Raw genomic sequence first — 22,789 nt, 5'->3', positions numbered from 1 at the left:
ACATCTTTAACTGAAAGTTTTTATGGGGTGTCCCTTTGTGCTTAAAGGATTGATACTTTGCTATTTTGAAGTTGGTAATGTCTTTTTTTAATTAACAGGAAAAACTGATGCTACAGCAGAAGAACGGTATCAAAGGTAAAGTCCACAATCTTCATTCTGAAAAACTTTTTCACTAATTGTGTATCAAATGCATGTTTTTAAAATATGTGCAATATGATGTCTTACAGTTTTGAAAGATGCACAGACACAGAATGCCGTGCAGGAAGTACCAATGAAAATTGATACAAGTAAGCAATTCGGCATCCTAACACTCAAAACATTTTGTGCATGTATATTGTGTTTCTCTTTTGATTTTAATGGAGTTGTTGATCATGCTTAAGGATTGTATTAGCGCAGTCATTGGGGAAGAGTTTGAGTCATTGCTATGCAAGTGTTGATTAAGCATGTACTGATCATATTGCTATGAATAGCCAAAAGTAAATCTATTCTTCTCATATATAAACCTGATTATGTGCCTCTCAAGCCCATTGTGAATGCTGGATTTTTTTTAAGATAGCAAATTTTGAGATAGATCAATAATGAGCTAAGATGTGTATAAACTGTGGTTGCTGAATTTAATTTATAAGTTGACGATAGTCATTTTCTCGCTAGATAATCAAAGGTAATGTTTGAGAATATTTTGATAGGTCAGATGATGTTAGATGGCAAATGATAGGATGTGTATTTGTGAAAAAAGAGAGAAAACCCTGAAATAGGGATGTTGTTTTAGATGCTTTGTTTATACTTCTGAAAATAATTTAAAAAAATGTTAATGATTTAGAATTTTTGCGATCCTATTTTTCAAGATACATGAATTACCCTAATGTATAAAAACAATTCACAGCATCAAGTCTTAATGCTCAAGGAACCACCTTTGTAAAATGTCAGTGTAAATCGAAAGCAAAACACTTCAAGTTTTATATTTCCCAAGACCAGCATTTTTTTTGGAAGCATTGACTTTGATAGAATTGCAAAACTCCTGTGTTAGAATTAAAAGATCATAGTTAATTTCCTGATTTTGTGTTCCCGCCTGGCCCACAAAGAGCACATATTGAGGGAGACGGTGGAGTAGTGGTAACATCACTGGACTTGGAGTCCAGGGACCCAGGCTAGTTTCGAGAGACACTGGTTCAGATCCCACTATAGCTGGTGGAATTTAAATTCAATTAATAAGTTTAAAAATAAATGAAGAATTGAATATTAATCTCAGTAATGGTGATCATTTATCGTTGATAGACTGCAGTCCGAAACGGGAGAATTTATCAGAGAGCAAGGAAATGGCAGAGCAATTAAACAACTACTTTAATTCTGTCTTCACGGAGGAAAGACATAAATAACTTCCCAGAAATGATAGGGAATCAAGGGTTTAGTGCGAAGGAGGAATTGAAAGATATTAGTATTACAAAAGAAAGTGTTGGAAAAATGAATGGTACTGAAAGCCGATAAATCCCCAAGGCCCGATAATCTATATCCCAGGGTACTCAGCGAGGTGGCCATGGAAAGAATGGATGTGTTGGTTGTAATCTTCCAAGATTCTGGAACAGTCCTGGCAGACTGGAGGGTGGTAAAGGTAAGTCCACTATTTAAAAAAAGGAGGGAGGGAATCGGAATTACAGACCGGTTAGCCTAACATCAGTGGTAGGGAAATTGCTGGAGTCTATTATAAAGGATGTGACACCAGGACACTTAGGCCAGAATTTTTCCCTTGTCAGGTGGGCTCGGCGGGGTGGTCGGGAAGCCAACCCCCACCTGCACCATGATTTCTATCTGTGCTACCTGTGTGGGCAGGGGAGGAGGGAGAGCCGGCCTGGAGCGCGATTCGTGCATGCGTGCAGTAGAGCGCTTCAATCTCACTGAGGTACGGAGCCACCTCGGAGATTGAAGCGCTTTTAAGAAAATTAATAAAGACAGTAAAAAAAAATTTTTTAAGTCCCCTCATGTGACTTTGTCGCATGACGTGGGGCATGTTTTTAAATTCCAAAATAAGGTATCTATTTACTGTTTATTTGCTTTAAGAAACTTCATCCCGCTTGTGAGCGAGGTTCCCTTAAAAAAAAGGTAAAGGCTGCTTGGCCTTTTCTCCTACCCGCCAACTGTAAGGTTTGGACAGGCAGCATAAATTTGATTTTAATTAGCCTGTTAATGGCCTTAATAGGCCTTTCAGTTATCGGTGGGTGCGCAGCCGACTCCGACATCAACATCATCGCACATCATTTTATGCTCGGGCGTGTCGGGCACGTGCCCACATGCCCTGCATAAAATTCTGCCCTTAGAAAATATCAACGAGATTAAACGAAGTCAACATGGGTTTATGAAAGGGAAATCATGTTTAACAAATCTATTGGAGGTTTTTGAGGATGTAACTAGCAGAATAGATAAGGGAGAACAGTGGATATGTTGTAATTGTATTTTCAGAAAGCTTTTGATGAAGTCCCACATAGGAGGTTAATGTATAAAATTTAAACACATGGGATTGGGAATAATATATTGTCATGGACTGAGAATTGGTTCATAGACAGGAAACAGAGAGTAAGAATAAATGGGTCTTTTTTGGAGTGGCATACAGTGACTTGTGAGGTACCGCAGAAACCAGTGCTTGGGCCCCAGCTATTCACAATATATATCAACGATTTGGATGAGAGGACCAAATGTAATATTTCCAAGATTGCTGACGACATGAAACTTGGTGGGAATGAGAGTGGTGAGGATGTTAAGAGGTTTCAAGGTGATTTAGACAAGTTGAGTGATTGGGCAAATACATGGCAAATGCAGTATAGCATGGATAAATATGAAGTTATCCACTTCGGTAGGAAAAGCAGAATGGTAGAGTATTATTTAAATGGTGATTGGGAAATGTTGATGCACAAAGGGACCTGGGTGTCCTTGCACACCAGTCACAGAAAGCAAGCATGCAGGTGCAGCAAGCAGTTTAAAAGGCAAACAATATATTGGCCTTGAATGCAAGAGGACTTGAGTACAGGAGTAAGGATGTCTTACTGCAGCTGTACAGGGCCTTGCTGAGGCCACGCCTGGAGTATTGTGTGCAGTTTTGGTCTCCTTACCTAAGAAAGAATATACTTTCCATACAAGGAGTGCAGCGAAGGTTCACCAGACTGATTTCCGAAATGGCAGGATTGTCATCTGAGGAGAGATTGGGTCGACTAGGCCTGTATTCACTGGAGTTTAGAAGAATGAGAGAGGATCTTATTGAAACGTATAAAATTCTGTCAAGACTGGACAGACTGTAGGGATGATGTTTCCTTTGGTTGCAGGGCTCTAGAATAAGGGGTCACAGTCTCAGCATACAGGGTAGGCCATTTAGGGCTGAGATGAGGAGAGACTTCTTCTTTCAGAGGGTGGGGAGCCTGTGGAATTCTCTACCACAGAAGGCTGAGGAGGCCAAGTCACTGAATATATTTAAGGAGGAAATAGATTTCTAGACTAAAGGCATCAAGGGATATGGGAAGAGAGTGGGAGTATAGCTTCGAGATAGAGGATCAGTCATGATCATATTGAATGGCAGAGCAGGCTCGAAGGGCTGAGTGACCTACTCCTGCTCCTATTTTCTATGTTTTTATGATTGTCATAAAAATCCACCTAACTCACTAAAGCCCTTTAGGGAAGGAGACTTGGCATCTTTACTCTGGCCAATATGTGAATACAACCCATGTGGTTAACACTAAAGTGCTCCCTGAAATAGCACAGGAAGCCACTCAGTTGCACCAAACTGCTACAGAAAAGTCATACCTGATGACTGCAGTGGCTCAAGGCGGCAGCTCATCACTGTTGTCTCATGGGCAATTAGGTACAGGCAAGAAGTGCTGGCCTAGCCAGTGACAACCACATCCCATGAAAGAAATTTTAAAAAATGGAAAGTCAGGCATCTAGTGCCACAATTTTTTGAACATTATTTTACATGGTGAATCTGCATATCTGAATTTATGATACATACTTCGGCTGGCAAGCCTCCCACTGGGAGCAAGGCATTGGAAAATTACTCAAAACATTTACATGTGCATGTTTGATTTCTTCTTTATTGTTTTGTAAATCTTAATTGGTGAAGATGTGTTTATTGTTAATTGTACCCACAGATAAAGTAAAAGTGTTATTGGAAGAAATATGGATGTGTATTGAAAAGCCTAATGTACAAGAGAAGCCAAACAAGAGCCCAGGTATGTTGAGTCTAATTTTGATTATTTGACTCTGTCATCCAATGTAAAAAAAAAGGGATAGCATGAACATTCCTCACCTTTATCAAATCAGCCCATCAAATTCACACCAGTTCTCTGTTAGAACCCCAGCTATGCCTGTCTCTTTATGGGGTATGTGGAACATTCCTTGTTGCAGTCCTACTCCGGCCCCCTTCCACAACTCTTTCTCCGGTACATCGATGATTACTTCGGTGCCGCTTCATGCTCTCGTCAGGACTTGGAAAAATTTATTAATTTTGCTTCCAATCTCCACCCCTCCATCATTTTCACGTGGTCCATCTCTGACACTTCCCTTCCCTTCCTTGACCTCTCTGTCTCAATCTCTGGTGATAGACTGTCCACCAATATCCATTACAAACCCACCGACTCCCACAGCTATCTCGACTACAGCTCCTCACACCCCGCTTCCTGTAAGGACTCCATCCCATTCTCTCAGTTCCTTCGCCTCCGTCGCATCTGTTCCGATGATGCTACATTCAAAAACAGTTCCTCTGACATGTCCTCCTTCTTCCTTAACCGAGGTTTTCCACCCACGGTCGTTGACAGGGCCCTCAACTGTGTCCGGCCCATCACCCGCGCATCCGCCCTCACGCCTTCTCCTCCCTCCCAGAAACATGATAGGGGCCCCCTTGTCCTCACTCATCACCCCACCAGCCTCCGCATTCAAAGGATCATCCTCCGCCATTTCCGCCAACTCCAGCGTGATGCCACCACCAAACACATCTTCCCTTCACCCCCCTTATCGGCATTCCGTAGGGATCGCTCCCTCCGGGACACCCTGGTCCACTCCTCCATCACCCCCTACTCCTTAACCCCCTCCTATGGCACCACCCCATGCCCACGCAAAAGATGCAACACCTGCCCCTTCACTTCCTCTCTTCTCACCGTCCAAGGACCCAAACACTCCTTTCAAGTGAAGCAGCATTTCACTTGCATTTCCCCCAACTTAGTCTACTGCATTCGTTGCTCCCAATGTGGTCTCCTCTACATTGGAGAGACCAAACGTAAACTGGGCAACCGCTTTGCAGAACACCTGCGGTCTGTCCGCAAGAATGACCCAAACCTCCCTGTCGCTTGCCATTTTAACACTGCACCCTGCTCTCTTGCCCACATGTCTGTCCTTGGCTTGCTGCATTGTTCCAGTGAAGCCCAACACAAACTGGAGGAACAACACCTCATCTTCCGACTAGGGACTTTACAGCCTTCCGGACTGAATATTGAATTCAACAACTTTAGGTCGTGAGCTCCCTCCCCCATCCCCACCCCCTTTCTGTTTCCCCCTTCCTTTTTTTTCCAATAAATTATAAAGATTTTCCTTTTCCCACCTATTTCCATTATTAAAAAAAAACCCCACTAGAGCTATACCTTGAGTGCCCTACCATCCATTCTTAATTAGCACATTCGTTTAGATAATATCACCAACTTTAACTTTAACACCTATGTGTTCTATTGTACTATTGTCGTTGACATCTTTTGATGATCTGCTTCTATCACTGCTTGTTTGTCCCTACAACCACACCCCCCCCCCCCCTCTCTCTCTCTCTATCTCTCCGCCCCCCACACACACACCTTAAACCAGCTTATATTTCAACTCTTTCTTGGACTCGAACTCAAGTTCTGTCGAAGGGTCATGAGGACTCGAAACGTCAACTCTTTTCTTCTCCGCCGATGCTGCCAGACCTGCTGAGTTTTTCCAGGTAATTCTGTTTTTGCTCTGTTAGAACAGTTCAGCTACTCCCACTTCCCCACCCATTCCCTGTAATCCTGCATATTTTTCGTGCTTATCCAATTCCCTTTTGAAAGCCACAATTAAATCTGCCCCCACTGCCCTCTTGGGCAGTGCGTTCCAAGACCCTAACCATTCACAGCATAAAAAATGTTTTCTCTTCCCTGTCTCTCACTGTGAAGGTTACACTAAATCTCTTCCTCTAGCTCCAAGCCTTTGGTCCTTTTGTCAGTCACCATTAATCTGTGTCTTCTGGTTCATGGACCCTTCAGCCCAAGGGAGCAGTTTTTCTCTATCTGCTCTGTCTAGACCCCTGATTGTTTTGAACACCACTATCAAATCTCTTCTCTTTAGGGGCAACATGCCCAATCTCTCCTTTTAACTGATGTCCCTTATCCCTAAAGCCAAATCTCGTAAATCTTCACATCCTTCCTAAAGTGTGGTGCTCAGAATGACCACACCGCTGTAGCTGAGACTGAGCTAGTGTTTTATAAAGGCTCAACATAACTTCCTTGTTTTTGTACTCAGTGCCTTTACTTAAAAAGTGCAGGGATTCTGTATGCCTTTTTTAACCACTTTTTCAACCTGCGCTGCCATTTTCAATGATTTGTGCACAGATACCCCTAGGACTTTCTGTTCCAGCATCCCTTTAGAATTGTAGCCTTTGTTTTATATTGCTGGCTCTAATTCTTTCTGCCAAAATATATCCCTTCACATTTCTCTGTATTCAATTTCATTTGTCATGTTCTTCCCATTCCACAAGCCCGCATTTGACCATTACAGTTCCTCACAGTTCACAATATTTCCAAGCATAATGTCATTTGCAAACTTTGAAATTGTGTCATGTGCACCTAAATCTAGGTGATTAATATATCAAGAAAAGCAGTGGTCCTGGTACTGACCCCTGTGGAACACCACTATATATCTTTCTCTAGTCCGAAAAACAACTGTTTATCACTACTCTCTGTTTCTTGTCACTCAGTCAACTTCATATCCATGCTGCCACTGTCCTTTTTATTCCATGGGCCTCAACTTTGCTGGTGAACCTAGTTTGTGGCACTTTATCAAATACCCTTTGGAGGTCCAAATGCACCACGTCAACCACATTCCCCTCATCAGCTCTCTCTGTTACTTCATCTAAAACATCAATTTGTTCATTAAACTCAATTTGCCTTTAAAATATCTGTGCTGGCTTTCATTAATTCATCAACCCTTGTCCAAGTGACTTAATTTTGTCCCAGCTTATCATTTCTAAAAGCTTTCCCAACACCTAGGTTAAACTGACTGACCTTTGATTGCTAAGCTTAGCCTTACACCCTTGTTGAACAAGGGTGTAACATTTACAATTTTTCCAGTGTTATGACCTCTGTAGAACCCTCTAACGTTCAAAGAGAAATCCAAACTTCCAGTTATGAGCTGAAAGGATGACACATCAAAGTTTCGCATTTTAAAGTTAATTTGCTGTATCAAATGACCAAAAAACACGATTGACAAAACACTTTCTTGTGTAGGCAACTTGTACTTTAAACTATAGAACTAAACAGCATCTTGTTACTAATCGCTGTCTCCAGAATTGCAAGTGTCATAACAAACTGTTGACATTTGCTTCCAGCCTCCAGTGGGTTTCTTCCGTTTACTTTCCCAGCTGGTTAACTTCTACTCTTCTAGTCCCAGAACTCAGACACATACACGCACACTCTCCGTCTGTCTCTCGCGCCCTCTGTCTGTCTGCCACTTGCGCCCTCTGTCTGTCTGCCTCTCGCGCCCTCTGCCTGTCGGCCTCTCGCGCCCTCTGTCTGCCTGTCTACCCCTCGCGCCCTCTGTCTGCCCCTCGCACCCCCTGTCCGGCCCTTGCCGCCTGTCCGGCACTCACCCCCTGAACGCCTGTCCGGCCCTCGCCCCCTGTCTGCCTGTCCAGCCCTCGCCCCCTGTCTGCCTGTCCAGCCCTCGCCCCCTGTCCGCCTGTCCAGCCCTCGCCGCCTGTCCGGCCCTCGCCCCCTGTCCGCCTGTCCGGCCCTCACCCCCTGTCCGTCTGTCAGGCCCTCGCCCCCTGTCCGTCTGTCAGGCACTCGCCCCCTGTCCGTCTGTCAGGCCCTCGCCCCCTGTCCGTCTGTCAGGCCCTCGCCCCCTGTCCGTCTGTCCGGCCCTCGCCCTCTGTCTGCCTGTCCGGCCCTCGCCCCCGTCCGCCTGTCCGGCCCTCGCCCCCGTCCGCCTGTCCGGCCCTCGCCCCCTGTCCGCCTGTCCGGCCCTCGCCCCCTGTCCGCCTGTCCGGCCCTCGCCCCCTGTCCGCCTGTCCGGCCCTCGCCCCCTGTCCGCCTGTCCGGCCCTCGCCCCCTGTCCGCCTGTCCGGCCCTCGCCCCCTGTCCGCCTGTCCGGCCCTCGCCCCCTGTCCGCCTGTCCGGCCCTCGCCCCCTGTCCGCCTGTCCGGCCCTCGCCCCCTGTCCGCCTGTCCGGCCCTCGCCCCCTGTCCGCCTGTCCGGCCCTCGCCCCCTGTCCGCCTGTCCGGCCCTCGCCCCCTGTCCGCCTGTCCGGCCCTCGCCCCCTGTCCGCCTGTCCGGCCCTCGCCCCCTGTCCGGCCCTCGCCCCCTGTCCGGCCCTCGCCCCCTGTCCGCCTGTCCGGCCCTCGCCCCCTGTCCGCCTGTCCGGCCCTCGCCCCCTGTCCGCCTGTCCGGCCCTCGCCCCCTGTCCGGCCCTCGTCCCCTGTCCTCCTGTCCGGCCCTCGTCCCCTGTCCGCCTGTCCGGCCCTCGTCCCCTGTCCGCCTGTCTGGCCCTCGTCCCCTGTCCCCCTGTCCGGCCCTCGTCCCCTGTCCGCCTGTCCAGCCCTCGTCCCCTGTCCAGGCGTCGCCCCCTGTCCGGCCCTCGCCCCCTGTCCGGCCCTCGCCCCCTGTCCGCCTGTCCGGCCCTCGTCCCCTGTCCGCCTGTCCAGCCCTCGTCCCCTGTCCAGCCCTCGTCCCCTGTCCAGGCGTCGCCCCCTGTCCGGCCCTCGCCCCCTGTCCCCCTGTCCGGCCCTCGCCCCCTGTCCCCCTGTCCGGCCCTCGCCCCCTGTCCGGCCCTCGCCCCCTGTCCGCCTGTCCGGCCCTTGCCCCCTGTCCGCCTGTCCGGCCCTCACCCCCTGTCCGCCTGTCCGGCCCTCGCCGCCTGTCCGGCCCTCGCCGCCTGTCCGGCCCTCGCCGCCTTTCCGGCCCTCTCCGCCTGTCCGGCCCTCGCCCCCTGTCCGCCTGTCCGGCCCTCGCCCCCTGTCCGCCTGTCCGGCCCTCGCCCCCTGTCCGCCTGTCCGGCCCTCGCCCCCTGTCCGGCCCTCGCCCCCTGTCCGGCCCTCGCCCCCTGTCCGCCTGTCCGGCTCTCGCCCCCTGTCCGCCTGTCCGGCTCTCGCCCCCTGTCCGCCTGTCCGGCCCTCGCCCCCTGTCCGGCCCTCGCCCCCTGTCCGCCTGTCTGGCCCTCGCCCCCTGTCCGCCTGTCCGGCCCTCGCCCCCTGTCCGCCTATCCGGCCCTCGCCCCCTGTCCGCCTGTCCGGCCCTCGCCCCCTGTCCGCCTGTCCGGCCCTCGCCCCCTGTCCGCCTGTCCGGCCCTCGCCCCCTGTCCGCCTGTCCGGCCCTCGCCCCCTGTCCGCCTGTCCGGCTCTCGCCCCCTGTCCGCCTGTCTGGCCCTTGCCGCCTGTCCGGCCCTCGCCCCCGTCCGCCTGTCTGGCCCTCGCCTGCTGTCCCCCTGTCCGGCCCTTGCCCCCTGTCCGGCCCTTGCCCCCTGTCCGGCCCTCGCCCCCTGTCCGCCTGTCCGGCCCTCGCCCCCTGTCCGCCTGTCCGGCCCTCGCCCCCAGTCCGCCTGTCCGGCCCTCGCCCCCAGTCCGCCTGTCCGGCCCTTGCCGCCTGTCTGGTCCTTGCCGCCTGTCCGGCCCTCGCCCCCGTCCGCCTGTCCGGCCCTCGCCCCCGTCCGCCTGTCTGGCCCTCGCCCCCTGTCTGCCTGTCTGGCCCTCGCCCCCTGTCTGCCTGTCTGGCCCTCGTCCTCTGTCTGCCTGTCTGGCCCTTGCCCTCTGCCTTCCTGTCTGGCCCTTGCCCTCTGCCTTCCTGTCTGGCCCTCGCCCCCTGTCTGCTTAACTGTCTGGCCCTCGCCCTCTGCCTACCTGTCTGGCCCTCGCCCTCTGTCTGCCTGCCTGTCTGGCCTTTGACCTCACCCTCTGCCTGTCTGGCCCTCGCCCTCTGTCTACCTGTCTGGCCCTCGCCCTCTGTCTGCCTGTCTGGCCCTCGCCCTCTGTCTGCCTGTCTGGTCCTCGCCCTCTGCCCGTCTGGCCCTCGCCCTCTGCCTGCCCGTCTGGCCCTCGCCCTCTGCCTGCCCGTCTGGCCCTCTCCCTCTGCCTACCCGTCTGGCCCTCGCCCTCTGTCTGCCTACCTGTCTGGCCCTCGTCCTCTGTCTGCTTGCCTGTCTGGCCCTCGCGCTCTCTCTGCCTGCCTGTCTGGCCTTCGACCTCACCCTCTGTCTGCCTGTCTGGCGCTCGCCCTCTACTTGTCTGGCCCTCGCCCTCTGCCCGTCTGGTCCTCGCCCTCTGTCTGCCCGTCTGGTCCTCGCCCTCTGTCTGCCCGTCTGGTCCTCGCCCTCTGCCCGTCTGGTCCTCGCCCTCTGCCCGTCTGGCCCTCACCCTCTGTCTACTTGTCTGGCCCTCTGCCTGCCTGGCCATCGCCCTCTGCCTACCTGCCTGTCTGGCCCTCGCCCTCACCCTCTGTCTGCCTGTCTGGCCCTCGCCCTCTGTCTGGCCCTCACCTTGTGTCTGCCTGTCTGGCCCTCGCCCTCTGTCTGCCTGTCTGGCCCTCGCCTTCACCCTCTGTCTGCCTGTCTGGCCCTCGCCTTCACCTTCTGTCTGCCTGTCTGACACACGCCCTCTGTCTGCCTGTCTGGCCCTAGCCCACTGTCTGCCTGTCTGGCCCTCGCCCTCACCCTCTGTCTGCCTGTCTGGCCCTCGCCCTCACCCTCTGTCTGCCTGTCTGGCCCTCGCCCTCTGTCGTCCTGTCTGGCCCTCGCCGTCACCCTCTGTCTGCCTTTCTGGCCCTCGCCCTCTGTCTGTCTGTCTGGCCCTTGCCTTCACCCTCTGTCTGCCTGTCTGGCCCTCGCCCTCTGTCTGCCTGACTGCCCCTCGCTCTCACCCTCTGCCTCTCTGGCCCTTGCCTTCACCCTCTGTCTGCCTGTCTAGCCCTCGCCCTCTGCCCATTTGGCCGTCGCCCTCTGCTGGACCTCGCCCTCTGCCTGCCTGCCTGTCTGGCCCTCGCCCTCTGCCTGTCTGGCCCTCGTCCTCTCTCTGCCCATCTGGCCCTCGCCTTCTGCCTGCTTGTCTAGCCCTCGCCCTCGCCTTCTGCCTGCTTGTCTGGCCCTCGCCCTCTGCCTGTCTGGCCCTCGCCCTCTGCCTGTCTGGCCCTCGCCCTCTGCCCGTCTGGCCCTCGCCCTCTATCTGCCATCTGGCCCTCGCCTTCTGCCTGCTTGTCTGGCCCTCGCCCTCACCTTCTGCCTGCTTGTCTGGCCCTCGCCCTCTGTCTGGCCCCTGCACTCTGTCTGCCTGTCTGGCCCTCGCCCTCTGTCTGCCCATCTGGCCCTCGACCTCTGTCTGCCTGTCTGGCCCTCGCCCTCTGCCTGTCTGGCCCTCGCCCTCACCCTCTGTCAGCCTGTCTGGCTCTTGCTCTCGCCCTCTGTCTGCCTGTCTGGCCCTCGCCTTCACCCTTTGTCTGCCTGTCTGGCCCACGCCCTCTGCCTGTCTGGCCCTCGCCCTCTGCCTGTCTGGCCCTCACCCTCTGCCTCTGTGCCCTCGCCCTCTGCCTGCCTGTCTGGCCCTCGCCCTCTGCCTGCCTGTCTGGCCCTCGCCCTCTGCCTGCCTGTCTGGCTCTCGCCCTCTTCAGGCCTGCCTGTCTGGCCCTCGCCCTCTGCCTGTCTGGCCCTCGCCCTCTGCCTGTCTGGCCCTTGCCCTCCGTCTGCCTGTCTGGCCCTCGCCGTCTGCCTGTCTGGCCCTCGCCCTCTGTCTGCCTGCCTGTCTGGCCTTTGCCCTCTGTCTGCCAGTCTGGCGCTCGCCCTCTGTCTGCCCATCTGGCCCTCACCCTCTGCCTATGTGTCTGGCGCTCGCCCTCAGTCTGCCTGCGTGTCTGGCCCTCGCTGTCTGCCCGTCTGGCCCTCGCCCTCTGTTTTCCCGTCTGGTCCTCGCCCTCTGTTTTCCCGTCTGGCCCTCGCCCTCTGTCTGCCCGTCTGGCCCTCGCCCTCTGTCTGCCCGTCTGTCCCTCGTCCTCTGTCTGCCCGTCTGTCCCTTGCCCTCTGTCTGCCCATCTGGCCCTCGCCTTCTGCCTGCTTGTCTGGCCCCCTCACTCTGCCCGTCTGGCCCTCGCCCTCTGCCTGCCTGGCCCTCGCCCTCAGTCTGCCTGCGTGTCTGGCCCTCGCCCTCAGTCTGCCTGCGTGTCTGGCCCTCGCCCTCAGTCTGCCTGCGTGTCTGGCCCTCGCCCTCTGCCTGTCTGCCCGTCTGGCCCTCGCCCTCTGCCCGTCTGGCCCTCGCCCTCTGCCCGTCTGGCCCTCGCCCTCTGCCCGTCTGGCCCTCGCCCTCTGCCCGTCTGGCCCTCGCCCTCTGCCCGTCTGGCCCCTGCCCTCTCCCCGTCTGGCCCTCGCCCTCTGGCCCCCGCCCTCTGTCTACCTGTCTGGCCCTCGCCCTCTCTGGCCCTCGCCCTCGCTCTCTGTCTGGCCCTCGCCCTCTCCGCCCATCTGGCCCTCGCCCTCTCCGCCCGTCTGGCCCTCGCCCTCTCCGCCCATCTGGCCCTCGCCCTCTGCCTGTCTGGCCCTCGCCCTCTGCCTGTCTGGCCCTCACCCTCTGCCTGTCTGGCCCTCGCCCTCTATCTGCCATCTGGCCCTCGCCTTCTGCCTGCTTGTCTGGCCCTCGCCCTCACCTGCCTGCTTGTCTGGCCCTCGCCCTCTGTCTGGCCCCTGCACTCTCTGCCCGTCTGGCCTTCGCCCTCTGTCTGCCCGTCCGCCTGGCCCTCGGCCTTTGTCTGCCCGTCTGGCCCTCGCCCTCTGCCCGTCTGGCCCTCGCCCTCACCCTCTGTCTGTCTGTCTGGCCCTCGCCTTCACCCTTTGTCTGCCTGTCTGGCCCTCGCCCTCTTCCTGTCTGGCCCTCGCTCTCTGTCTGCCTGTCTGGTCCACGCCCTCTGTCTGCCTCTGTGCCCTCACCCTGTGTCTGCCTGTCTGGCCCTCACTCTCTGCCTGCCTGTCTGGCCCTCGCCCTCTGCCTGCCTGTCTGGCCCTCGCCCTCTGCCTGCCTGTCTGGCCCTCGCCCTCTGCCTGCCTGTCTGGCCCTCGCCCTCTGCCTGCCTGTCTGGCTCTCGCCCTCTGGCGCCTGCCCGTCTGGCGCTCGATCTCTGCCTGCCTGGCCCTTTCCCTCTGCCTGCCTGTCTGGCCCTTGCCCTCTGCCTGTCTGACCCTCGCCGTCTGTCTGCCTGTCTGGCCCTCGCCGTCTGTCTGCCTGTCTGGCCCTCGCCGTCTGTCTGCCTGTCTGGCCCTAGCCGTCTGTCTGCCTGTCTGGCCCTCGCCCTCTATCTGCGTGTCTGGTGCTCGCCCTCAGTCTGCCTGCGTGTCTGGCCCTCGCCCTCACCTGCCTGCTTGTCTGGCCCTCGCCCTCTGTTTGGCCCCTGCACTCTCTGCCCGTCTGGCCTTCGGCCTCTGTCTGCCCGTCCGCCTGGCCCTCGCCCTTTGTCTGCCCGTCAGGCCCTCGCCCTTTGCCCGTCTGGCCCTCGCCCTCTGCCTGTCTGGCCCTCGCCCTCACCCTCTGTCAGCCTGTCTGGCTCTTGCCCTCGCCCTCTGTCTGCCTGTCTGGCCCTCGCCTTCACCCTTTGTCTGCCTGTCTGGCCCTCGCCCTCTTCCTGTCTGGCCCTCGCTCTCTGTCTGTCTGGTCCACGCCCTCTGTCTGCCTCTGTGCCCTCACCCTGTGTCTGCCTGTCTGGCCCTCACTCTCTGCCTGCCTGTCTGGCCCTCGCCCTCTGCCTGCCTGTCTGGCCCTCGCCCTCTGCCTGCCTGTCTGGCCCTCGCCCTCTGCCTGCCTGTCTGGCTCTCACCCTCTGCCGGCCTGCCTGTCTGGCGCTCGATCTCTGCCTGCCTGGCCCTTGCCCTCTGCCTGCCTGTCTGGCCCTCGCCCTCTGCCTGTCTGCCTGTCTGGCCCTCGCCGTCTGTCTGCCTGTCTGGCCCTCGCCGTCTGCCTGCCTGTCTGGCGCTCGCCCTCTGTCTGCATGTCTAGCGCTCGCCCTCAGTCTGCCTGCGTGTCTGGCCCTCGCCCTCTGCCTGCGTGCCTGTCTGGCTCTCATTCTCTGCCTGCCTGCCTGTCTGGCCCTCGCCCTCTGCCTGTCTGCCCGTCTGGCCCTCGCCCTCTGCCTGTCTGGCCCTCGCCCTCTGCCTGCCTGTCTTCCTGTATCACCCTCGCCCTCTGTCTGGCCCTGGCCCCTGCCCTCTGCCCGTCTGGTCCTCGCCCTCTGTCTGCCCTTCTGGCCCTCGCCCTCTGTCTGCCCTTCTGGCCCTCGCCCTCTGTCTGCCCGTCTGGCCCTCGCCCTCTGCCCGTCTGGCCCTCGCCCTCTGCCCGTCTGGCCCTCGCCCTCTGCCCGTCTGGCCCTCGCCCTCTGCCCGTCTGGCCCTCACCCTCTGCCCATCTGGCCCTCGCCTTCTGCCTGCTTGTCTGGCCCTCGCCCTCACCTTCTGCCTGCTTGTCTGGCCCTCGCCCTCTGTCTGGCCCCTGCACTCTGCCCATCTGACTCTTGCCCTCTGTCTGCCCATCTGGTCCTCGCCCTCTGTCTGCCCGTCCGTCTGGCCCTCGCCCTTTGCCCGTCTGGCCCTTGCCCTCTGTCTGCCCGTCTGGCCCTTGGCCTCTGTCTACCCGTCTGGCCCTCGCCCTCTGTCTGCCTGTCTGGCCCTCGCGCTCGCCTTCTGCCTGCTTGTCTGGCCCTCGCGCTCGCCTTCTGCCTGCTTGTCTGGCCCTCTCCCTCTGTCTGGCCGCCGCCCTTTGTCTGCCTGTCTGGCCCTTGCTCTCTGTCTGCCTGTCTGGCCCTTGCCCTCTGTCTGCCTGTCTGGCCCTTGCCCTCTGTCTGCCTGTCTGGCCCTCGCCCTCTGTCTGCCTGTCTGGCCCTCGCCCTCTGCCTGTCTGGCCCTCACCCTCTGTCTGGCCCCCGCCCTCTGTCTGCCCGTCTGGCCCCCGCCCTCTGTCTGCCCGTCTGGCCCCCGCCCTCTGTCTGCCCGTCTGGCCCCCGCCCTCTGTCTGCCCGTCTGGCCTCCGCCCTCTGTCTGCCCGTCTGGCCTCCGCCCTCTGTCTGCCCGTCTGGCCCCCGCCCTCTGTCTGCCCGTCTGGCCCCCGCCCTCTGCCTGTCTGGCCCTCGCCCTCTGTCTGGCCCCCGCCCTCTACCTGTCTGGCACTCAACCACGCCCTCTCCCTCTGTCTGGCCCTCGCCCTCTCTGCTCGTCTGGCCCTCGCCCTCTGTCTGCCCGTCTGGCCCTCGCCCTCTATCTGCCATCTGGCCCTCGCCTTCTGCCTGCTTGTCTGGCCCTCACCCTCACCTTCTGCCTGCTTGTCTGGCCCTCGCCCTCTGTCTGCCCGTCTGGCCCTCGCTCTCTGTCTGCCCGTCTGGCCCTCGCCCTCTGTCTGCCCGTCTGGCCCTCGCCCTCTGTCTGCCCGTCTGGCTCTCGCCCTCACCCTCTGTCAGCCTGTCTGGCTCTTGCCCTCGCCCTCTCTCTGCCTATCTGGCCCTTGCCTTCACCCTTTGCCTGTCTGGCCCTCGCCCTCTGCCTGTCTGGCCCTCGCTCTCTGTTTGCCTGTCTGGCCCTCACCCTGTGTCTGCCTGTCTGGCCCTCGCCTTCTGCCTGCCTGTCTGGCCCTCGCCCTCTGTCTGCCCTTCTGGCCCTCGCCCTCTGTCTGCCCTTCTGGCCCTCGCCCTCTGTCTGCCCGTCTGGCCCTCGCCCTCTGCCCGTCTGGCCCTCGCCCTCTGCCCGTCTGGCCCTCGCCCTCTGCCCGTCTGGCCCTCACCCTCTGCCCATCTGGCCCTCGCCTTCTGCCTGCTTTTCTGGCCCTCGCCCTCACCTTCTGCCTGCTTGTCTGGCCCTCGCCCTCACCTTCTGCCTGCTTGTCTGGCCCTCGCCCTCTGTCTGGCCCCTGCACTCTACCCATCTGGCTCTTGCCCTCTGTCTGCCCATCTGGTCCTCGCCCTCTGTCTGCCCGTCCGTCTGGCCCTCGCCCTTTGCCCGTCTGGCCCTTGCCCTCTGTCTGCCCGTCTGGCCCTTGGCCTCTGTCTACCCGTCTGGCCCTCGCCCTCTGCCTGTCTGGCCCTTGCCCTCACCCTCTGTCAGCCTTTCTGGCTCTTGCCCTCGCCCTCTGTCCGCCTGTCTGGCCCTTGCCGCCTGTCCGGCCCTCGCCCCCAACGCCTGTCCAGCCCTCGCCCCCGTCCACCTGTCCGGCCCTCGCCCCCTGTTTACCTGTCTGGCCCTTGCCCTCTGTCTGGCCCTCGCCCTCTGTCTGCCTGTCTGGCCCTCGCCCTCTGTCTGCCTCCGTGTCTGGCCCTCATCCTCTGCCTGCCTGCCTGTCTGCCCGTCTGGCCTTCGTCCTCTGTCTGCCCGTCTGGCCCTCACCCTCTGTCTGCCCATCTGGCCCTCACCCTCTGCCTGTCTGCTCTCTGGCCCTCGCCTTCTGCCTGCTTGTCTAGCCCTCGCCTTCGCCTTCTGCCTGCTTGTCTGGCCCTCGCCCTCTCTCTGGCCCTCACCCTTTGTCTGCCCGTCTGATCCTCGCCCTCTGTCTGCCCGTCTGGCCCTCGCCCTCTGTCTGCCCGTCTGGCCCTCGCCCTCTGCCCGTCTGGCCCTCGCCCTCTGTCTGGCCCTTGCCCTCTGTCTGCCCGTCTGGCCCTTGCCCTCTGTCTGCCCCTCTGGCCCTTGCCCTCTGCCTGCCCCTCTGGCCCTTGCCCTCTGTCTGCCCCTCTGGCCCTCGCCATCTGTCTGCCCTTCTGGCTTTCACCCTCTGTCTGCCTGTCTGGCCCTAGCCTTCTGCCTGCTTGTCTGGCCCTCGCGCTCGCCTTCTGCCTGCTTGTCTGGCCCTCGCGCTCGCCTTCTGCCTGCTTGTCTGGCCCTCTCCCTCTGTCTGGCCGCCGCCCTTTGTCTGCCTGTCTGGCCCTTGCTCTCTGTCTGCCTGTCTGGCCCTTGCTCTCTGCCTGTCTGGCCCTTGCCCTCTGTCTGCCTGTCTGGCCCTCGCCCTCTGTCTGCCTGTCTGGCCCTCGCCCTCTGTCTGCCCGTCTGGCCCTCGCCCTCTCCCCCTCTGGCCCTCGCCCTCTCTGCCCATCTGGCCCTCGCCCTCTGTCTGCCCGTCTGGCCCTCTGGCCCCCGCCCTCTGTCTGCCTGTCTGGCCCCCGCCCTCTGTCTGCCTGTCTGGCCCTCGCCCTCTGTCTGGCCCTTGCCCTCTGTCTGCCCGTCTGGCCCTCGCCCTCTGTCTGCCCGTCTGGCCCTCTGGCCCCCGCCCTCTGTCTGCCCGTCTGGCCCTCTGGCCCCCGCCCTCTGTCTGCCCGTCTGGCCCTCTGGCCCCCGCCCTCTGTCTGCCTGTCTGGCCCCCGCCCTCTGTCTGCCTGTCTGGCCCTCACCCTCTGTCTGGCCCTTGCCCTCTGTCTGCCCGTCTGGCCCCCGCCCTCTGTCTGCCCGTCTGGCCCCCGCCCTCTGTCTGCCCGTCTGGCCCCCGCCCTCTGTCTGCCCGTCTGGCCCCCACCCTCTGTCTGCCCGTCTGGCCCCCGCCCTCTGTCTGCCCGTCTGGCCCCCGCCCTCTGTCTGCCTGTCTGGCCCCTGCCCTCTGTCTGCCTGTCTGGCCCTCGCCCTCTGTCTGGCCCCCGCCCTCTACCTGTCTGGCCCTCACCCACGCCCTCGCCCTCTGTCTGGCCCTCGCCCTCTCTGCTCATCTGGCCCTCGCCCTCTGTCTGCCCGTCTGGCCCTCGCCCTCTATCTGCCATCTGGCCCTCGCCTTCTGCCTGCTTGTCTGGCCCTCACCCTCACCTTCTGCCTGCTTGTCTGGCCCTCGCCCTCTGTCTGCCCGTCTGGCCCTCGCCCTCTGTCTGCCCGTCTGGCCCTCGCCCTCTGCCCGTCTGGCTCTCGCCCTCACCCTCTGTCAGCCTGTCTGGCTCTTGCCCTCGCCCTCTCTCTGCCTGTCTGGCCCTTGCCTTCACCCTTTGCCTGTCTGGCCCTCGCCCTCTGCCTGTCTGGCCCTCGCCCTCTGTTTGCCTGTCTGGCCCTCGCCTTCTGCCTGCCTGTCTGGCCCTCGCCTTCTGCCTGCCTGTCTGGCCCTCGCCCTCTGCCTACCTGTCTGACTCTTGCCCTATGCCAGCCTGCCTGCCTGGCCCTCGCCCTCTGCCTGCCTGGCCCTCGCCCTCTGCCTGCCTGGCCCTCGCCCTCTGCCTGTCTGGCCCTCGCCCTCTGCCTGTCTGGCCCTCGCCCTCTGCCTGTCTGCCCATCTGGCCCTCACCTTCTGCCTGCTTGTCTGGCCCTCGCCCTCGCCCTCTGTCTGCCCGTCTGGCCCTCGCCCTCTGCCCATCTGGCCTTCACCCTCTGCCCATCTGGCCCTCGCCTTCTGCCTGCTTTTCTGGCCCTCGCCCTCTGTCTAGCCCCTGCACTCTGCCCATCTGGCTCTTGCCCTCTGTCTGCCCATCTGGTCCTCGCCCTCTGTCTGCCCGTCCGTCTGGCCCTCGCCCTTTGCCCGTCTGGCCCTTGCCCTCTGTCTGCCCGTCTGGCCCTTGGCCTCTGTCTACCCGTCTGGCCCTCGCCCTCTGTCTGCCTGTCTGGCCCTCGCCCTCACCCTCTGTCAGCCTTTCTGGCTCTTGCCCTCACCCTCTGTCCGCCTGTCTGGCCCTTGCCGCCTGTCTGGCCCTCGCCCCCAACGCCTGTCCAGCCCTCGCCCCCGTCCACCTGTCCGGCCCTCGCCCCCTGTTTACCTGTCTGGCCCTTGCCCTCTGTCTGGCCCTCGCCCTCTGTCTGCCCGTCTGGCCTTCGCCCTCTGTCTGCCCGTCTGGCCTTCGCCCTCTGTCTGCCCGTCTGGCCCTCACCCTCTGTCTGCCCATCTGGCCCTCACCCTCTGCCTGTCTGATCTCTGGCCCTCGCCTTCTGCCTGCTTGTCTAGCCCTCGCCTTCGCCTTCTGCCTGCTTGTCTGGCCCTCGCCCTCTCTCTGGCCCTCACCCTTTGCCCGTCTGGCCCTCGCCCTCTGTCTGCCCGTCTGGCCCTCGCCCTCTGTCTGCCCGTCTGGCCCTCGCCCTCTGTCTGCCCGTCTGGCCCTCGCCCTCTGTCTGCCCGTCTGGCCCTCGCCCTCTGTCTGCCCGTCGGTCCCTCGTCCTCTGTCTGCCCGTCTGGCTTTCGCCCTCTGTCTGCCTGTCTGGCCCTAGCCTTCTGCCTGCTTGTCTGGCCCTCGGGCTCGCCTTCTGCCTGCTTGACTGGCCCTCTCCCTCTCTCTGGCCCCCGCCCTCTGTCTGCCTGTCTGGCCCTTGCTCTCTGCCTGTCTGGCCCTTGCCCTCTGTCTGCCTGTCTGGCCCTCGCCCTCTGCCCGTCTGACCCTCGCTCTCTGTCTGCCCGTCTGTCCCTTACCCTCTGCCCGTCTGGCCCTCGCCCTCTGTCTGCCCATCTGGCCCTCGCCTTCTGCCTGCTTGTCTGGCCCTCGCCCTCACCTTCTGCCTGCCCGTCTGGCCCCCGCACTCTGCCCGTCTGGCCCTCGCCCTCTGCCCGTCTGGCCCTCGCCCTCTGTCTGCCCATCTGGCCCTCGCCTTCTGCCTGCTTGTCTGGCCCTCGCCCTCGCCCTCTCTGCCCGTCTGGCCCTCGCCCTCTGCCCATCTGGCCCTCACCCTCTGCCCATCTGGCCCTCGCCTTCTGCCTGCTTTTCTGGCCCTCGCCCTCACCTTCTGCCTGCTTGTCTGGCCCTCGCCCTCACCTTCTGCCTGCTTGTCTGGCCCTCGCCCTCTGTCTGGCCCCTGCACTCTGCCCATCTGGCTCTTGCCCTCTGTCTGCCCATCTGGTCCTCGCCCTCTGTCTGCCCGTCCGTCTGGCCCTCGCCCTTTGCCCGTCTGGCCCTTGCCCTCTCTGCCCGTCTGGCCCTTGGCCTCTGTCTACCCGTCTGGCCCTCGCCCTCTGTCTGCCTGTCTGGCCCTTGCCCTCACCCTCTGTCAGCCTTTCTGGCTCTTGCCCTCGCCCTCTGTCCGCCTGTCTGGCCCTTGCCGCCTGTCCGGCCCTCGCCCCCAACGCCTGTCCAGCCCTCGCCCCAGTCCAGCTGTCCGGCCCTCGCCCCCTGTTTACCTGTCTGGCCCTTGCCCTTTGTCTGGCCCTCGCCCTCTGTCTGCCTGTCTGGCCCTCGCCCTCTGTCTGCCTCCGTGTCTGGCCCTCATCCTCTGCCTGCCTGCCTGTCTGCCCGTCTGGCCTTCGCCCTCTGTCTGCCCGTCTGGCCCTCACCCTCTGTCTGCCCGTCTGGCCCTCACCCTCTGCCTGTCTGCTCTCTGGCCCTCGCCTTCTGCCTGCTTGTCTAGCCCTCGCCTTCGCCTTCTGCCTGCTTGTCTGGCCCTCACCCTCTCTCTGGCCCTCACCCTTTGTCTGCCCGTCTGGCCCTCGCCCTCTGCCCGTCTGGCCCTGGCCCTCTGTCTGCCCGTCTGGCCCTCGCCCTCTGCCCGTCTGGCCCTCGCCCTCTGTCTGCCCGTCTGGCCCTTGCCCTCTGTCTGCCCGTCTGGCCCTTGCCCTCTGTCTGCCCATCTGGCCCTTGCCATCTGTCTGCCCCTCTGGCCCTCGCCATCTGTCTGCCCTTCTGGCTTTCACCCTCTGTCTGCCTGTCTGGCCCTAGCCTTCTGCCTGCTTGTCTGGCCCTCGCGCTCGCCTTCTGCCTGCTTGTCTGGCCCTCGCGCTCGCCTTCTGCCTGCTTGCCTGGCCCTCTCCCTCTGTCTGGCCGCCGCCCTTTGTCTGCCTGTCTGGCCCTTGCTCTCTGTCTGCCTGTCTGGCCCTCGCTCTCTGCCTGTCTGGCCCTCGCCCTCTGTCTGCCTGTCTGGCCCTCGCCCTCTGTCTGCCTGTCTGGCCCTCGCCCTCTGTCTGCCTGTCTGGCCCTCGCCCTCTGTCTGCCCATCTGGCCCTCGCCCTCTCCCCGTCTGGCCCTCGCCCTCTCTGCCCATCTGGCCCTCGCCCTCTGTCTGCCCGTCTGGCCCTCTGGCCCCCGCCCTCTGTCTGCCTGTCTGGCCCTCGCCCTCTGTCTGCCTGTCTGGCCCTCACCCTCTGTCTGGCCCTTGCCCTCTGTCTGCCCGTCTGGCCCCCGCCCTCTGTCTGCCCGTCTGGCCCCCACCCTCTGTCTGCCTGTCTGGCCCCCGCCCTCTGCCTGCCCGTCTGGCCCCCGCCCTCTGCCCGTCTGGCCCCTGCCCTCTGTCTGCCTGTCTGGCCCTCGCCCTCTGTCTGGCCCCCGCCCTCTACCTGTCTGGCCTTCACCCACGCCCTCGCCCTCTGTCTGGCCCTCGCCCTCTCTGCTCGTCTGGCCCTCGCCCTCTGTCTGCCCGTATGGCCCTCGCCCTCTATCTGCCATCTGGCCCTCGCCTTCTGCCTGCTTGTCTGGCCCTCACCCTCACCTTCTGCCTGCTTGTCTGGCCCTCGCCCTCTGTCTGCCCGTCTGGCCCCTGCCCTCTGTCTGCCTGTCTGGCCCCCGCCCTCTCCCTGTCTGGCCCTCACCCACGCCCTCACCCTCTGTCTGGCCCTCGCCCTCTCTGCTCATCTGGCCCTCGCCCTCTGTCTGCCCGTCTGGCCCTCTGGCCCCCGCCCTCTGTCTGCCTGTCTGGCCCCCGCCCTCTGTCTGCCTGTCTGGCCCTCACCCTCTGTCTGCCTGTCTGGCCCTTGCCCTCTGTCTGCCCGTCTGGCCCCCGCCCTCTGTCTGCCCGTCTGGCCCCCGCCCTCTGTCTGCCTGTCTGGCCCCCGCCCTCTGCCTGCCCGTCTGGCCCCCGCCCTCTGCCTGCCCGTCTGGCCCCCGCCCTCTGCCTGCCCGTCTGGCCCCCGCCCTCTGTCTGCCCGTCTGGCCCCCGCCCTCTGTCTGCCCGTCTGGCCCCCGCCCTCTGTCTGCCCGTCTGGCCCCTGCCCTCTGTCTGCCTGTCTGGCCCTCGCCCTCTTTCTGGCCCCCGCCCTCTACCTGTCTGGCCCTCACCCTTTGTCTGCCCGTCTGGCCCTCGCCCTCTGTCTGCCCGTCTGGCCCTCGCCCTCTGTCTGCCCGTCTGGCCCTCGCCCTCTGCCCGTCTGGCCCTCGCCCTCTGTCTGCCTGTCTGGCCCTCGCCCTCTGCCTGCCTGTCTGGCCCTCGCCCTCTGTCTGGCCCTTGCTCTCTGCCCGTCTGGCCCTCGCCCTCTGTCTGCCCATCTGGCCCTCGCCCTCTGTCTGCCCATCTGGCCCTCGCCCTCTGTCTGCCCATCTGGCCCTTGCCCTCTGTCTGCCCATCTGGCCCTCGCCCTCTGTCTGCCCATCTGGCCCTCTCCTACTGCCTGCTTGTCTAGCCCTCGCCTTCTGCCTGCTTGTCTGGCCCTCGCCCTCTGGCCCCCGCCCTCTATCTGCCCGTCTGGCCCCCGCCCTCTGTCTGCCCGTCTGGCCCTCGCCCTCTGTCTGCCCGTCTGGCCCTCGCCCTCTGTCTGCCCGTCTGGCCCTCGCCCTCTGTCTGCCCGTCTGGCCCTCGCCCTCTGTCTGACCATCTGGCCCTCGCCTACTGCCTGCTTGTCTAGCCCTCGCCTTCTGCCTGCTTGTCTGGCCCTCGCTCTCTGTCTGGCCCCCGCCCTCTATCTGCCCGTCTGGCCCTCGCCCTCTGTCTGGCCCTTGCC

General features: G+C 61.0%; 1 protein-coding gene across 1 annotated transcript in view; it reads left to right on the top strand.

The window, feature by feature from the left end:
• The window catches only part of ice1 (KIAA0947-like (H. sapiens)), a 152,251-nt gene that overhangs the window by 31,282 nt on the left and 98,180 nt on the right, over positions 1-22,789 (top strand). The window contains exons 9-11 of the mRNA XM_041183929.1: positions 99-135; positions 228-287; positions 4,131-4,211. Coding sequence (XP_041039863.1) covers positions 99-135; positions 228-287; positions 4,131-4,211 — 178 coding nt within the window. The remainder of the gene's footprint in view (positions 1-98; positions 136-227; positions 288-4,130; positions 4,212-22,789) is intronic.

The sequence above is a fragment of the Carcharodon carcharias genome, chromosome 3, assembly GCF_017639515.1.
Source record: "Carcharodon carcharias isolate sCarCar2 chromosome 3, sCarCar2.pri, whole genome shotgun sequence".
Classification (NCBI taxonomy): domain Eukaryota; kingdom Metazoa; phylum Chordata; class Chondrichthyes; order Lamniformes; family Lamnidae; genus Carcharodon; species Carcharodon carcharias.
This window is presented reverse-complemented; position numbering and strand designations above follow the sequence as displayed.